Source organism: Cyclopterus lumpus, chromosome 3, assembly GCF_009769545.1.
Source record: "Cyclopterus lumpus isolate fCycLum1 chromosome 3, fCycLum1.pri, whole genome shotgun sequence".
Lineage (NCBI taxonomy): Eukaryota > Metazoa > Chordata > Actinopteri > Perciformes > Cyclopteridae > Cyclopterus > Cyclopterus lumpus.
The window spans coordinates 19,704,671-19,721,470 of NC_046968.1; the positions used below are offsets into that span (position 1 = coordinate 19,704,671).

General features: G+C 41.5%; 1 protein-coding gene across 2 annotated transcripts in view; it reads right to left on the reverse strand.

Annotated features, from left to right (window-relative positions):
* Window positions 1–1,808: 1,808 nt before the first annotated feature.
* Window positions 1,809–16,800, reverse strand: part of nfatc3a (nuclear factor of activated T cells 3a) — a 53,738-nt gene continuing 38,746 nt past the window's right edge. For both annotated transcript variants that reach the window (XM_034557974.1, XM_034557963.1), the window contains 2 exons: window positions 14,551–15,645; window positions 1,809–5,041 (listed from right to left, as the gene is read on the reverse strand). In XM_034557974.1, the coding sequence (XP_034413865.1) occupies window positions 4,965–5,041; window positions 14,551–15,645 (1,172 nt within the window). In that variant the 3' untranslated portion in view covers window positions 1,809–4,964. The remainder of the gene's footprint in view (window positions 5,042–14,550; window positions 15,646–16,800) is intronic.

The window sequence follows — 16,800 nt, forward strand, 5'->3', positions numbered from 1 at the left end:
TGTCCTCTGTCCCATCCTTTTTGACCCAGCTTTTTGTTTGTGTTACAATGTGAAGGTTACAATTTTTTGATAAAAAATAGTAGGCTACATAAACACACACACACACACACACACACACACACGTTGTATCCCAATATATATATATATATATATATATATATATATATATATATATATATATATATATATATATATATATATATATATAACATAACTTAATAGCTGGGGAATATCAGGGGTTTATTAAAAACTATGCCTACATGTTGTGGGAGCCGGCAGCAGTGTTTTATTGCAACTAAGCTGCATTAAACATTAAACTAGCATTTTGTACACTGATTCTATATCAACTCTGGCTTATTCAATGCAATGTTCTGCAACAGTCTAAAGTACTCATTGGTATAGAGGAGTTGGAAACCATCTATTTCTTTAAGTTTTCACTAATGTTATGTAGATGCCAAACTGTACACCTGCACCACATCAGGCCAATATTCACCAAAAAGAGAAACAAACCCACAGACACATAGAGAGACAGAGATGACACATAAAGAATAGTAGAATCAGCCTGTACATCACAGAAAGTAGCATCTAATTGATTGTTTCTTACGCGTTTTCAAGCGATCCTTATTCATCCTCTAAAAATCCATAGATTATAATTTACTGTGCATTATTATTATTATTATATATATTTTTTCTGATCAGATCTATGCAGTCTCACACTCTTTTGTGTTGCTATATTTCATCTATGAGCAGCTTTGATATTGACATACAATTGGGCACCAATAACACTATACAACCTGGAGTTTTGATTAACTTCACAGGTTCTTACTGGCCTGGTCTTTGGCCTGGTTCCCAGAATGCAATGTTTTGTTACTCCTGACACTCCCATCTCTGCTCGCTATCGGCTAGTAGACTGGAGTGAATGCAAAGCTTCTTGTCTCATCACCTCCTTTCACTCATTTAAATCCCCCAAATCCTAAGAGTAATTCTCAATGTCTCCATCCTCAAGTGAAATGATTCTTTCCAGCTGAACCAGTCTGATTAGCTGAGAGATAAACTGGGAGACATTTCGGCTAAAACCCTGGACACGTAATGATATTCCGCCACAACAAGAACATTTATCTCCATGGCATCAACATAGGCATGCTTATGCACGCCTGTGGCACCAACATCGCATGTTAACTCTTTGTTTCAGCAGGTGTAACTGCTAAAAAGGTTGTACAATTGAGAAGGCAATTTAGCTTCGGTGTCAGCTGCAGTACTGTTAGTAGTGTTTGCAACTCTTCTAACAAGTCAGTGACTAAAGCGGTCGTGCCCACCAGCACTTCTCAGTGACCTTTAGGTATAACCAGCATTCAAAGCTCAGTCATTCCTTTTGGCAGGTCCCGTCCTGTGGTGTACTTTTGGCTGGTTCGAGTCTGGGTTACATTAAAAGGGATTACAGTAATCTGATTGCAAAAAAATGCAAAGGCAGGTTTCAAAGGCAAAAGAGATACATTTACAGTTTGATATGAGACAACACATCACAGACTTTGAACAAAGTTCCATCGCTTACCGCAGCTATTTGTCCTTTGATAGTACCACTAGAGGCCGCCAAATCAGATGTTTTCATATTCTAAACATACGTGCATATTAGCCATTTCATAGAAGCCGTCTTTGCTGAAGATGATCCAAATCACCTTTTAGTGACACAACTTTGCACCGAGCCGGTGTCCTCTACACACCGCAGTGACACACGACTTCATGTTCGCAGCAAAGAAAACGCTGCCTTCGCATCAAAGATTTGGAAAAAAGTGACATGAAGCAATAGCTGAGTTTTCTGTTTTATTGATATACACTACTTTAGAGCCTACAGTATGATGCAAGGTATTCCCTTTGAATAATTTCAAAAAGCACTGCAGTCTTAAAAATTACAAAAATGTTAACATACAAAATATACAAGAAATGACCATACAAGGCTCGGTAAACATCAGCTAAACCTGTATTTCCCTTTTATTTTACAAAACAAATATATATATGTAGGTATATATACGTATGTATGTATGTATGTATATATATATATATATATGTATATATATACACATATATACATATATACACACGTATATTTTCAACACTCATATATGTCCCCAACCTTTTCGGAATGACATCCATTTCAAAGTATCAAAAATAGAGTTGTACAGTCTCTGTTTGCTTTACCATAATGTAAAATAGGAACATATTGTTCAGTCTTTGGTTGTGACAGACGAAGACGGCCGCCAGAGTTTACTGTCAATGCTGGTTTTGTTTTAGTTTTTTTGTTGACTCAAGTCTTCCAAGCTGCAGAACCAGCTTTATATGCACAAAAAAAAGAAGATGTCCACTATGTGTCCCTCCCGACCCCACCCCCAAAAAATACAAACGAAAATAATAACAATAGTTACCGACTTATGTCTTTAGTCATGGAACAAAAAATAAATCCACCCAGAGCAGACACACTGACAAACTGGTTTTCGAACAAGAGTTAAGGCATTCTAATAGTTTTACATAGTGACATGATACTCTCATCTGAATGTTTTTTTTCTGCTCTTCATAAGCAACATTACAAATAGTTTGTAATCTTCTTTTTCATTTTCAATGTCATCTCACATTTGCTGCTCTTATAGTTTGCATAGCCTCAATACGTGTGTTTGCATCTGTTGTTGAAAATAGGACTCAATTCCTGTCTTCTGTACAGCATATTTGGTACAAACGTCAACCATACACTCACTCACTCACGCACACACACACACACACACACACAGACACACACACACACACTCTCATACATACACACACTGCACTGCGTCCTTAACAAGGCAGATTGGCTGGTGGACAACTCCTGGATGCTAACATAATTAATCAAGCATCTACAACATCTACACTACTTCTAGAGGCATCAAGGTTTATTTTTTGTCTTTTTTTTTCTCCTCCTCATTTTTAAAGGCATTAGGCAGAAATTGTAATGCATAGCAGAATCATTTTCACCTGGAAACTGACTTCAAACTGTCATAAGCGACACTCCTCAGCTCTCATATGGAGGAGCGTCATTGTCAAGCTTAAGGCAAACAAATTAAAAAGCCAATGGAAATCTGTCTGTTCACATCCACGAAACCTGCCTGAAGAGACGGTGTTATTGCATATCTGAATACATCATTGGGAATAGACACCATTAAGGAGAAGTGTTTGATTGTGGAAAGAAAACATTGATTGTTGCAAACAGGGAAAGTGCATCCAGATGTTCTTCTCTCGACTTTGGGATATTTTTTGTTTTACCTTGTTCATTAAAGAGGGGGGAACAATACATATATGCAATATATAAACATCTTTATGTATAACATTCTTTCAAAACTTTAGTCAGATCATTTTCCCATTAAATGTCATACCTTCACAGGTACGGTGGCTGTTAGGAATTCAAAGGCACACAAGGGCCCCTGGGAGATATGGGGAGTTATTGCATGACGTCTGTGGGTTAATAAAAACACTTCTTTGTAACGTGGAAATAACGGGCATCTTCAAATATCTTTGAATACAAATTAGAAGGCTAACTCAAAACCGAAACCCATCCAACCCTCATCAGGATTCATAAAATCATCTTTCTGGAACAATATTATCATCACACACCAAGCCAGCTGTGCAAAACAACAACAACAAAAAGCTTTAGCTACCATTCAAAGCTGCTAAGTGTTAAATAAGGCATTTGTTCAACTTGAAGAGAAAAAAAATACCGGAGAGGGAGGACGTAAGTGATGAAACAGAATAGACAGAAGAAGGAAAAGAGAGAGAGAGAGAGAAGTTGATTCATGTACAGATATCTACACAGCTGCAAGGTTACTAAAAGTTGTGGAATGTTGCAGGTTGCAGATCCCAGACCAGCGTCTGAGGAGCACGACCTCCCTGCCGGGTCCCTGCACTCCAGACCTGAATGATTTTATCATCTAACAAGGGAAAGGATCCAGGAGTGGACAATGTTGTCATGAAGGAGCCAGGAGAGAAAAAACTGGGATTGGAAAGTTCAACCAGATATTCAAATTCAAATGTTGTTGTTTTTGTTTTTACTGATAATTGAAATTCTGATCCCTCATTGTTGTTTGATCTGAATGTGGTAATACAAATTTACAACTAATAATTCATTTTTCATCTCCAACTTCAAAGTGTTCCAATTCGTTTTGCCACACCACACTTTTGCTGACGCTCGCTCAGAGAAACCCAGCATGTTTTGTAGAGTTTTAGTGTCCTGAAGTTTATTCAAAAGGTGTTGCCTCTTTCACTGCAGAGGACTGAAACAACCTTCACAACAGTTTGGGATCCCAGCTCTGGCTTGCTGTGAGAGCACTGTGCACTCATGCTGTTTTCTCATTCTTATATCTCTCAAGACATCTTCGTTCATGAAGGTCTATGCTGGTGAGAGAGGGACGACAACAGACACTGTTGCATTGCCTCCACTACAGAGAGAGTTATTTAAAAAGCCAGTGCTCCACAGTCGTGGAGAGCCGATTGGTCAGGAAGACAGCGGTGCTTTGACAGGGCAGGCACACACCTGATGAAGAGGGGCGGGTCACATCTTATTCTCCAACCATTTCAACCTGGCTGTAACTTCTCCTGCACACCTTTCTCTTTAATCTGTGTGGGTTGTATCTATATCTCTCAATAATAGAAATAGTTTCAAATGAAATCAGAGGAGACAAATGAGAGTGTCTTCTTGTCAATCTGTGGTGGAGCAGGTCCATGAGGCTTTAACAGAATCTGCAACCATATTCTGTCTTCGCCCACGGCCTTCCTGGCCTCTCCCTGCCCTCTTGTCCTATCACAAAAAGGACCAGCACCAGGACCAGGATCAGGATCAGGATCAGGATCAGGATCAGGATCAGGACCAGGACCGGGGTCCGGGGTTGGGTTCGGTGGTTCATGACTCAAAAGGCTGCGTCAGGGCCTGAGCATGGGCTGGGCTATGACTGGTTGTGTGCTGATGGAGGACCATGAGTGCTGGGGGACTGAGACATGTCTCTGCCGATGATTTCATTCACTGTGAAGAGATAACAAAATATTTGAGTTGAAATGTCATTGGTGCTTCAGAAAGCAAATATATTCAAGTGATGCACACATTGGTGGAAACATGACAGATGAGAATGATTTATAAAGAAAAGGACGATGTACAATGAAATAATAAGGAAATAAAAGCAAAATTTTAACGAATACCAATCTCCAATCATTATATAAAATCAATGAGGTGTTGACTTGAAGTGCTGCTATTAGATTTATAAAAAACACCAGATGTCGCTGTGCAAGTTGAGTTTCAAGCCCCAAAGCTCCACATCTGTTCGGCACAAATTGACAGAAAGCCCTGAAGCCACTGGCTTCATCTGCCCATCACGAGAAATTAAGTGCAGTTGAAGTACATATTCCTGGCCAGCAGAGGGCGATGTTGTTCCACAGTGAGTTCCTCACAAAAACTGAACCTCAACAGAGCTCAAAGTGGAACAACTCACACAAACTGGCGGACCCAAAGGTCACAAAGTCACAGCTCTGACATGAGATATAATCACTCCTCACATATCAAATGAGAGAAATTATTCCATTCGATAAATGTGCCATGTCTAACCTTAGCCTGAGTCCAAGACATGTTACCAGTTACCACAGTCCTCCTATAAACACAGTGCTCTACGGCCGGCCAACCAGCGGGGCTGTCCGTTATTTCATTAGAGCTTAAAAGGTGGTTCAGTACGTTTCCCCGAGTAAAACCAATTAATTGTTAAAAAGGCACTGTGGAGCCCGGGGTGGCACTTGGGCTTCCACTGACTCAGTTAAAGCCTGATTTAAAAACAACAACAGATAACTCTTTCTCTGCACTGCTGCCTGTTTTTCAGCCAGCGCGTGTGATTGTTTTACATCTGCTGCCTCCATTCAGTATTCACACTGGGACCACAAGAGACACAGCAGGGAGCTAGTAAAAAGTGCAGTAAATCAACTTCAAATACTTAGTGGTGAGGAAGACACAAGGACAGATAGAAGCTATCCATGGAAAATGTGAAGTGAACGTTCTTTTTTCCCCTCACTTTACCAAAACGATTCAGTTGTTGTCCTGCGACTCCTTTGTGTGATTTTTCTTGTCTTTAATTTGCTGTTGACGGGTCAGAAACAGGCTTGGCAAACTGGTTTGGGAAGGTGTAGCAGAGACTTCTACGTCGACATGTCTGTACATGACAGCTCTTCTCTCCTCCACCGACCTCAGTCCACAAAACTGTACTTTAAAAGCGCACCATGCTCAGGCCATGATAACCACATGTATAAACTAGAAACTAGGGGCAGGGGATAAAATGAACCCAGCCAAGAGTGTTTCATTAATGATCCTCATATTGTGGTGTTACCTTCATATCTGTTTCACAATTCCATAATCTCCTCAAACTACAGTGCGTTCTGAGTCTGTTTTTCACATTTACATTCTGTTATATTTGTGTTTTTTTTACTGCTTGCTTTTGTGTCTGGCCACCATCACTCACATCATCCTGTTAGCGTGGGAGGCTCTTCCTTTCCCATGTCAACCATGTTCACACACACACACACACACACACACACACACACGACTACAATGTGAATATCAAAACAAACATTTACCTTTGTATATATAACACTGAGGTACAATATACAACAAGTTGGCCAGTTTATTGATTTGGTCAGAGTATTCCATCGTTGAAATAAAACCGTGATGGAAGACGACAGATTTCCTTTAAAGGCCACGACCTTTCGAAAGACAAGTGGTGCGACTGTGCTTGAAATAAAGAGCATCTTACTGCTGTCAAAGGACCCTCAGAGCAGCTGTATACATACATAAAATTAAAAAGCTGGCACAGTAACTGTGCTTCTTCTGTCCAAGCGCCACACCGATTTATTGAAATGTAACTGGGAAATGCTTTAGATTTCACTCTTATACTCTAGATTTGACTTCTTTTAACACAGAATAAATATATAACATATCATAAATGAGTCTACCATTTGCTCTAATTTAAACATTAATAAATAAAACGAGTGGGTCAATCAAAGAGCGATGTTTACGGGTCTTAGACTCGTGCACAGCTGAAGTGTTCTGTGGTGAACTGTGTAGCTCTGTTGATACACGGGAGTGAATCTGCTCGAACACCACAGGAATATGAGCAACATCGTGCGAAGTGCGACAGACCAAGTGGGCGTCTGCCGAAAACATTTCACTTTCCGCTGTTCTGTTTAGATAATGTTGCATAGGCAAACGTGAACCTATCGTCTGATGAATCGGGAGACACGAGTGCCGTTGGCATAAAACAATCTGAAAACCCGTGACTAAATCAAGTGTGTCGTTATTTAAATTCCTCTCAGTTTGATTCACTCGGTTTTCGCATTCAAAAAATGTGCCGCGAGGTTTCCCCACACAATCTGTCAGAAACATTTCTTGTGGGGCTTCACTCTTGATATTACGGCTGCGCTCTATGTAAATCTGGACTACTTGATTTGGAACCGCTTGGAGAAAGATTGAATCTTATTTCAGGAACTGAATTTCCATCTCAGTCTCAAAACAATCAACGGAAAGGAGAAGACCTAATAGAAAAAAATAAGTGTTGTGTAAATAAGTGTTGTGTAAATAAGTGTTGTGTAATGTGGGAATAAAGACACAAAATATAAAACACAAAATACACAAGCAATATATAATATATATAAGTATTTTACATGAAACAACGGTGTATTGTCCTATATCAGTGAGTAATAATCTACGTCCACATATCAATAATGCAGAAGTGAAAGAGAATTTGAGTCGAGCCTGGCCTATGAAGAGTTTCATATGCTGATAGTGTTTTAGCAGATTTACTGGTATTAGTCATGACAGCGTGAGGAAGATCCTCTGCATATGACTGAGAGGGGGGCTCCCTAATCAGAATATACATCTGCAGTCAGCCAACCTTCACTACTACTACTACTACTACTCTAACGTAGGCTCACATCAGATGGATCCTTCCTTTCTGTGCTAATAGCATTAAATGCTGCATGTGTGTACTTCTTTCCCCCTGCAGTCATGTGTCAACACTGCTTCTTGTAGTGTGCTTTAAATGTTTAATCTTAAATGTTCATATAATCTTCAGGATGAGGCTTCTTCAGGTTTTCAGAGGAAATGCAAGGACAACAAGGACAGGCTTAAATCTCTGTAAACTAGACTAGTTACAGTCATTTGTTGAATTAAGCATCATTGCCTCACGGTCACAGTTTTTGCAGTTGAAAAAAAAAGAAATCGTTGCTCGAGAAATAAACATCTGGTCATATCTACATATGCTGAATGAATTGTCGTCAGGAGATTCTTTAATCTTCCCTAAATAAAGTTCAACATCTCACAGGAGACTACTGTGATTGGGTAATCTCGCGCCTCAATTTCTAAAGTGCATGTCAAAGAAGGTATATTGAAAAGATTTCCATAATGCAGAACAGAAGTGAAATAAGCAGATGGGCATTCAGTACAATAAACATGTCTGCTGTCAAATGGAAACTGGGTAATTATCATAACCCTCTATGACACATTGAAAAATTTGAAAAAACATTACTCTGGCAGAGCATATTAAGCGAACAACTCAAAGATTGACTGATCCTTGAGTCCAGCAAATGAAGACAACATGTCACAATGGAAAAACATTTATGCAAAGGGAAGAAAAAGAGGCAAGGCTTTGGTTTGCCTGCAAGAGGGAATATCAAAGCACACAGTTTCCATTTGCAGGTCCCTGTAATGACATGCACAGTCCACATCTTCACAAAGCCCCAGGTACGGGCGAAAACGAGAAGCGATCACACACACGGTGGAAAGAAACGGTCATTTGGTGGAACTTGAAATCGACTCAGTGGAGCTCTCTCTGGTTTACTCGTTTAACTCCGCTGCTGCTCTGTGATCTGTTTGATTTTAATTTCACTTTTGGAGTGAGTGGGTGAAGGCACATAGATCTTTAAAAAGTTTCTCAAAGTCACTCATTCCTGTGAATCATCGCTGGATTTCCCATCTTGATCCGACGGTAAGTGATTCAAAAGACTTGCGCCTTTTGATCCGGGACACAGAATCGTGGCTCCACTCAGCCGATGAGCACAGGACTGGGCTTCAGGAAGGAAACCACTGGAGCAAAGCTCATTACAATGATTAATAATGGGACATACTGTAGGTCTTATCAGCAGAGGGCACGAAGCTGATGAGTCTCTGGGAGAAAAACATCAGAACTTGAAAGCTTTTCCAGCCATTTAATAGGTTGTGGTCAGGATCCGCAAACCCATCGAAGTTAATAGATTTGTTTTTTCATTTTGGTTAAAGTTCCCTCTACTCCTGTTGCATGAGGGACGTATACAGCAGCAGAGCTGCAACCAACAATTATTTTCATAATTGAAATAACTGTTTGGTCAACAAAATGTCAGAAAATACTAAAATAAATACCTTTTAAAATGTCCTAAAGCCCAAGGTGTCTTCAAAAAGCATTTTTTTCCAGCCCAAACTACAAAGATATAAGTCACTATCACAGAGAAAAGCAACACATCCTCACATTTGAGTAGTTCAAATTAGATAATTATTAGTATTTGTGTTTATAATAGTAAACTTTTATCCACACATTTCAGCCCCTGTACATTTAGTAGGGAGAGTGAAATATCCTTCACTACACTGCCATGTCCTGACTTGTGCGCCATGAGAAGTTATATATTTTCCAGTCAAACACCGATAGTTTGGCTGACGTGCACAAAATCAACTCAGGAGGAGAAGCCAACTATGTAACCAACAACATCTTGGCTAAATTGAAGACGGCGCTGTTAATCTTCATAATAATTTGGTAAGTATATAGTCAGAATCAAGAACTCAAAGTCAATATGTTGCTCTCATCCCCACTGAGGGATTTCCAGGCTTCCCTTCCTTCTGTCCACAGAAAGAGGCAGCAGGCTCCAGCCTCTGCCAAGACCTCTGCATTACACTCTCTAAGACCTTAATTGTATGGAAAGATGACACAGAAAGTCCGTTTCCACTTGTTTCAGTGGAAAAGACCAGCAAATGTTTGCCATTGTTTTTAACGAGCAGCAGCAGCATTTGATGGAAACATATTTTCCTTCCACGGTTGTTTTTTCATGCCATCGAATCACGAGCTCTGTGTTATTACTCTGTTAATGGCAGCATAAAGCCTCCGAATGAGATGGTGCCATATACACATGTCTGTGTGCATAAACAACAACAATATGATTTATATCTGGTTGTTTCACTCTCACACACACACACACACACACACACATTGAATGATGGTTGTATATCTTTGCGATGGCAGCTATTAAATGACAATAAATAAGGCAGTTACACCTTATCAGTACAAAAACAATTGGGCCAGTTCAAATACACTTTTCAGGCTATTCCAGGATCATTTACAAAGGTAGTTGAAAAACCAAAGGTCATTTACAAGTTTAATTTCATGTATAATTTCATTTGGAGTCGTATTTCTCAGCACCTGTCAAAAGGTAAATCCAATATTTACTGGCGTTTTTCCCGGTCTGGCCGGCCAACTCCTGAGAAATATATCCAAGTCTTTTTTGGATTGCTAGATGTTGGCTTCCTCAGCACTCACTTGTTTTCCTCATTTACGTCTCTCTGCCATTTTGCAACATACAGGAAGCGTGCAGTCAGATTGTGGGTAGAAAGCAGCTGCCCAAGAGCTGAAGGAGACTTCCAACTGAGAAGACTGTTGATTCTCAGTGGGACAGGCAACGCTGACGAGCTGCAGTCTGGTATCTTATGACGAGATGAATGGAAAACATTTTAACACTTTTAGATCACAGCGATGGTCATATTGTGCACCTGTTTAACAATATATTAATAATATAATTTATTTTTTATAAAATTATAAATTTGCTTCAGAGGGCTTCACTATCTGTACACATACGCCCCCCGCCCCCTTCTGATCCCCCCCCCCAGAGGGGGGATCAGAAGTGCCAGAGGACATGTGTATAGAATGAACAACGCATTGAATTCATATTCATATGACAGACGTGATTCATATAATGAGAGTAGTACGCACGATGAAAAAGTTACGACTACCACTAATAATAGCAGCAGCAGATGTGGTAGAATAATAATGATAATTAAAGCAGTGTTGATAGTAACAGCAATGCAACTAAGACATCTTTAATGCTGTCACTCCTTGTGTGTATCTGTGTGTATTAATGTGTGTCATTGCTGAGTCTGTGTCTTTCATAAGGAGTACTGGCGGCAGGGCCCGGATTATTATTAACCCTCCATGCCGTGCTCACAGTTTGAGGCAGCTGTGGATTTGAGCAGGGCCAACAAAAGACCAGCTTTTGATGTGAACACACTGCGCACACTACCAACATTCCAGTAACTGCTTACACACACATGCACACACACACACACACACATAGACACACACAGAGACAAACACACACATGCTATCCCATGATCCGTAAACATGGAGATCGTCACATGCTGATTAATTGCTGAAATGCAGGACAGAGGCTTCATATTCTGTCACCATGGCGGCTGTAATCATTGTTACAGGAGGGCCTATTGTTCATCTCCTGTGGCCAAACACACACTTTACAGGGCTTTGGCTCCATGGTTGATGATCTTGCAAGGGATTCATATTAATTACTATAAGAATATTATATATATAGTCATATATAATAGGTCCATCAATCATCTCTAACTGTTGATTCTTAAGTCCTGTACTAAAGAACAAAGAGAAAATAGCCTGTAATTATTTTACTGAGGTACTGACACGCCATGGTCTCTTCACTGAATGTGCAAAACAGTGGCCATGAAAAACCTGTCTTTACTAACGTGTAATGATGACACACCCAACTGTACTCTTCTGATTCAGACATCGCAGCAGTAGAAATACACAAAGCTGCACATCTTAACAACATTCAGTTATGTCTTGTGCTGCTTCGTTGAAAAGTTCCCCTTTTTTTTTTCAATTTCATTGTTAACATCTTCTTTTCCTTTTGTTCACTGCAAAATCTAATACAAATAAAGTATTGCTGTCTATCTGCTGTGATTTCAAAGAGACTATTGTATATTGAATATATATTCTATATAATTTATATATCTGTAAAAGGGCAAATTACACGGTAACTACACTACCTAATTTGATCTATACGGACAAAACAAAATATATGGTTTATACTTTTTTCACCCTGCAGTGGGGTTGGATTCTGACCTTGTCTGTCCATCTGTCTGTCAGTCTGTCTTCTCACCCCCTGTGTCTCCTGCTTTGCCCACACACATGCGCGCGCGCGCGCGAGCGCACACACAAACACACACACACACACAAACACACACACACACAAACCACCACAACATCAAACAGATAGACACAAACACAATACCCTAGCTAACGCACAGACACAAAGACACACATCTCAAGCATGCTCTGGTGTGCGTCACAAGGGCCATCTGCTTGCTAACCAGAGCAGTTTTCGCTGTCCGTCCTCTGGCTGTCTGTGATTCTACTGCAGTCGTTAATTTCATGTATCAAGACTGTAAGATAAAAATAATAATTCAATCTCAGCTTTCTAAAGGTCAGAAAACTCGTTTTCCGAAACAAAAAAAGTAAAACATATAGTGGATAACAGTAGAAATAATCAAATAATATTGAGTGAGTGAAAATCATGAGCTGAAGGGTGAAAGGTAGATGCAACATCATTCTCAAACTTCTAAAGGGCAGTTGCTCTTTATTGTTGAGCAGAAAGCAGATTTCCCATGGTCTAAACACATTGTTAACAGAGATAATCACAAAGATTAGCCTTAAAAAGTTAATTATACATAATAGCTATGTATTGTATTTGTGTGATTTATGCGTGTACTTATGTTATATGACTCTCTCATTATGCATTAATGCCTATCCTAGTCTGTCTGTCAAACTGGGCTGAATATGGTCTACTTAAGAGAGTGTGACCTCCTAAAACTGGGGTGTAAGCTTTGCGTTGCTACTTCAAAACATGACCTACAGAGCTGGCTGGCACAGAAAGCTATTTTTAGCCACTGGCTCAAAGGGGGAGGTTACATTCCCAGTTGAACCGTGTCATTTACAAACTTTTCTCACACTTTTTTTGGTGAGAGCACAGCCAGCTACTTTCAGAGCATGTGTGTGTGTCTGTCTGTGCATGTGTGATGGGGAGAGGCCGACTAAATCTGAGTTTCAGTTTTGGGTAAAACATTTCTGAGTAATCAGATGTTCTGAGTGCACATGTGGGCCTATAATGAGGAAAGACAGAAAAGAGTTTTTCTTTTCCCCAGGCATATGTTTAAATGTGTGTTAGCGTGTGTATGCATAAGTATTATGCACTGATAAACCTCCCTGGTTGTCGGCCTTTCACACATGACTTATTGACAATGGCCCTGTGTTAATTAGGCTGACCCTTGCTAGCACACAATATCACACCTCCCTGACAGCCTCGCCAGGCTATTTATTAACCCTAAATCTTTAGGACCCTCATTTGATTATGGCACTGGGGTTAACAAACCCAAGCAAGGCCCTGAACAGCCGATAAGGAGGTAGATGATTGGTAATAGCTTGGGCACACATATTTTAAGAAAATAATGTAGAGTTCATGTGAGGGAGACAAAAGCTGCTGAAAACATGTGCTGACTTCACGGCCAATTGTTAAGTCAACGAGTTCTGCTTAGCATGCTAATTAGAGTTGTTAATGCGTGTACACACACGCTCACATACACAGAAGCGCACACAGGATGCAGAGGCACACAACTGTAGTTTCTGTGTTTCAGCTACAGTCTTTGCAAGTAGCACAAAATGATGCAATCCTCTCCCCTCCCCAGTTCCAAGAAGCCAACAAATGCAAAGTGTAATTAACCTCCAAAAACTGCTGCCAAAGATACAGATGCTTAGCAGTTTTACCATTATGCCTTTTAATATGATACTACAGTTATCAGTCCTCTTGTGTCTATGTTACCCAATACTAAGTCACAGGACCCCTCAGTAATAAACCTGGCTATCACCATAATCAGGCATCAAGGTTTCATCCACTTACTGGTATTGTTTTACATCATGAGACACAAATGTATCTTGCTTGTGACATTTTGTAGGGTACATTGATTCCCTTAGTGGTCCATTGTTTTAGACTGAAAATTTGATTTTTCACAGATGGGTGTGATGTGTATATATATATTGTGCAAAAGGACAGGACGAGGAAGTAAAATGTAATAATGAGAGCAGCAAGACTGTAGTGACAAAAAAGTGGAGAATGAGTGTCAGAGCAAAAACAAAAGAAATGTGTAATTACATAGACAAAGCAAAACAAAGTAAAAGATTCACTCCATACCTTTTTCAAAGGGCCAACTTCTCATTTGAATTGTTTGAGGGTGTTTGTAACCAAATCTGATGAAGTATTTGGCCTTGCCTTTTCTGACTTGTCAGACATACTGTGCTATTCTTTGTCTCTTTTCCCAAACTGACAAATCGCAGTAAAACGGCAGGTTGACGGCATTGCTCTCAATGTCACAGAGATTAATATTGTAAATAAATATCTTACCATCATCCAGCGTGATGTCCTGCAGGCCGATGGAGCGGAAGGTGGGCTCCCTCTCTTCAGGCTCCTGCTTGATGGTCAGCCCCTCTTCGTCCGAGGGGAACGGCCCCTGAGGGCTTAGAGGGTGACCCAGAGGCCCTGCTGCCACCGGGGACAGGCTGGCCATGACCGGGCTTGTAGCCTGAGGAGAGGGCTGTCCTGAATGCTGCTGTTGCATGAGACCCAGAGGACTGCTTCCAGAGGTGGGGGAGGATGAGGTGGGAGAGTGGTAGGGCAGCGAGTGGAGCTGAGGGGAGGAAGGCCCCGAGTGGGGAGAGGGGATCATCCTTGGAGCAGGGGCGCTGGACGGTGTGGGACACGAGGCAGACCTTTGACTTACTGGGTGGTAGCCCATAGCTCTATGCAGTTGGGAAGAGTGCTGTCCTACAAGGGGGTGGCCACCAGGAGAGGGCACCCGGGTGGGATTTGGGGAGCAGTGATAGCCTCCGAGTGTGTGCAGGTGTGGGGATGAGGGGGCAAGCAGGGGTTGCTGGCTCTGGGGAGACCCACCAATATGGTTGGTGGTTGAAGAGGAGGGAGCTGATGGTGAGGAGCAAGGGGAGGAAGGGTACACCATTCCCATGCTTATTGGGTGTGACGCTGCACTGGGGCTGTGCTGAAAGGGCATCCTCTCGTAGCCTTGAGGAGGAAGGCTGGACTGGCCATTGAAGGGCATGCTATGACTATGACTGTGGCTGTGCTGCATAGACTGGTAGGAGGGCCGGGGAGGAGCAGGAAGAGGATCAGGGTCAGAGCTCGGGTGGAACGTCATGTGGCAGTCTGCAGGAGGGTGGTGCAAGCTGCGACCCTGGAGGTGAGGCAGGTGCTGGAAAGACGGGGAGCCCAGGGAGGAGCAGGGGGTCTGCAGGGGTAGCAGGCCAGGTCCGGAGCCGGTGGCCAGGCCATGAGGGGAGCTGGACAGAAGGTTTTCCGATGGGTGGCACTGCTCAGGAGAAGGCAGCTGGGTGCGCACCAGACTGGCAGCATGTGCCAGGGGCATGGACATAGGGGGTACTGCTCCTAGGTCCAGCTCTTCTCTGTGCTCCTGTTTCACCATGACTAAAAGGGGAGAGGTTTACAAATAGAGAGGAAGTCAGTTACGTTTATCAATAAAATACTGAAGAGAAAAAAAAGAAACTTACAGTGTCATTGCTATTTTTGCTTCAGGTACAGAAGTCCGGTGACTTCAACCAGCTAAGTTTTTCCTCATTCTCAACCCCCAGTAATTCCCTGAATCTGTAGCTTTGAAGTTTAAATATGTTTCAGTAAAACGAGGTCATGAGAAAATAGTATCTGAAATGTATGAAATGGGTCTCCTTTCAAATGAAAAAAACAACAACAAAAAAGCAAGTGACATTGTGATGGTAAATGGGGCCATTCCCTTTTACTGTGAAAGCTCACAGCCCTGCTCTGCCAATCGGTAACCTATTTCCCAATCTGGTGCCTTGTGACAGTGGGTTTTATTTTTATCCAGCTCTGAATTAGAGGGGGAGCATATGTTGTCCGTCCGGGTGCCATCATGTGAAATGTTATGTGGGAAGAGGAGCTGAATGCCCTGCAGCCTTGATCAGACGGACAGCAAACAAGTTCAATGCTCATGCCCTCTACTCACGCCATCATGAGAGGGAAGAGGGCACGAAAAGGCCAAACAGTGTTTAAGTCAAGTCAGTTCTGGCTAAAAATGGAGCCAGAGGGATATCAAGGGTAAGAAAATGGAATCATAATGAATAATAAAACGTAGAACATAATTGAAGTGTGGATGTTTTCATTTTCAACATTCATTTAGTAACAAAATTGATCATAACTACAATATGTGAGGTTCAACAAAGAACTCCTTATGTTTGAAAAAGCTAATTTTCTCAGAATGCATCCTTAAATGGGGCCAGGGCCTCTGCAGCCCACGATGAACCTTTTTGTTTCTCCGTTTGCCACAATAAAGCAGGCGGTGTCCGTGGTGACACTAGTGGTGTCAGCTTGACTGACAGCCGGGTTACTCTACTCTGCTCTGATTGGCTGCCCTAATCTGTCAATGCTGAAAACAGGAACTGTCAGTGCCGAGTGGGCGTGCTTGCAAAAGAGAAAGGCTCGGTGGGTGGAGGGGCAAGGCTGCCGTTGTGCGTACACACACATAAACATACACAAGTTGTGGTTTGGATATGTTGCACAAAATGCTGAGATTTCATTATATTCTGCCAACGGTGTTTTCAGTTTGAC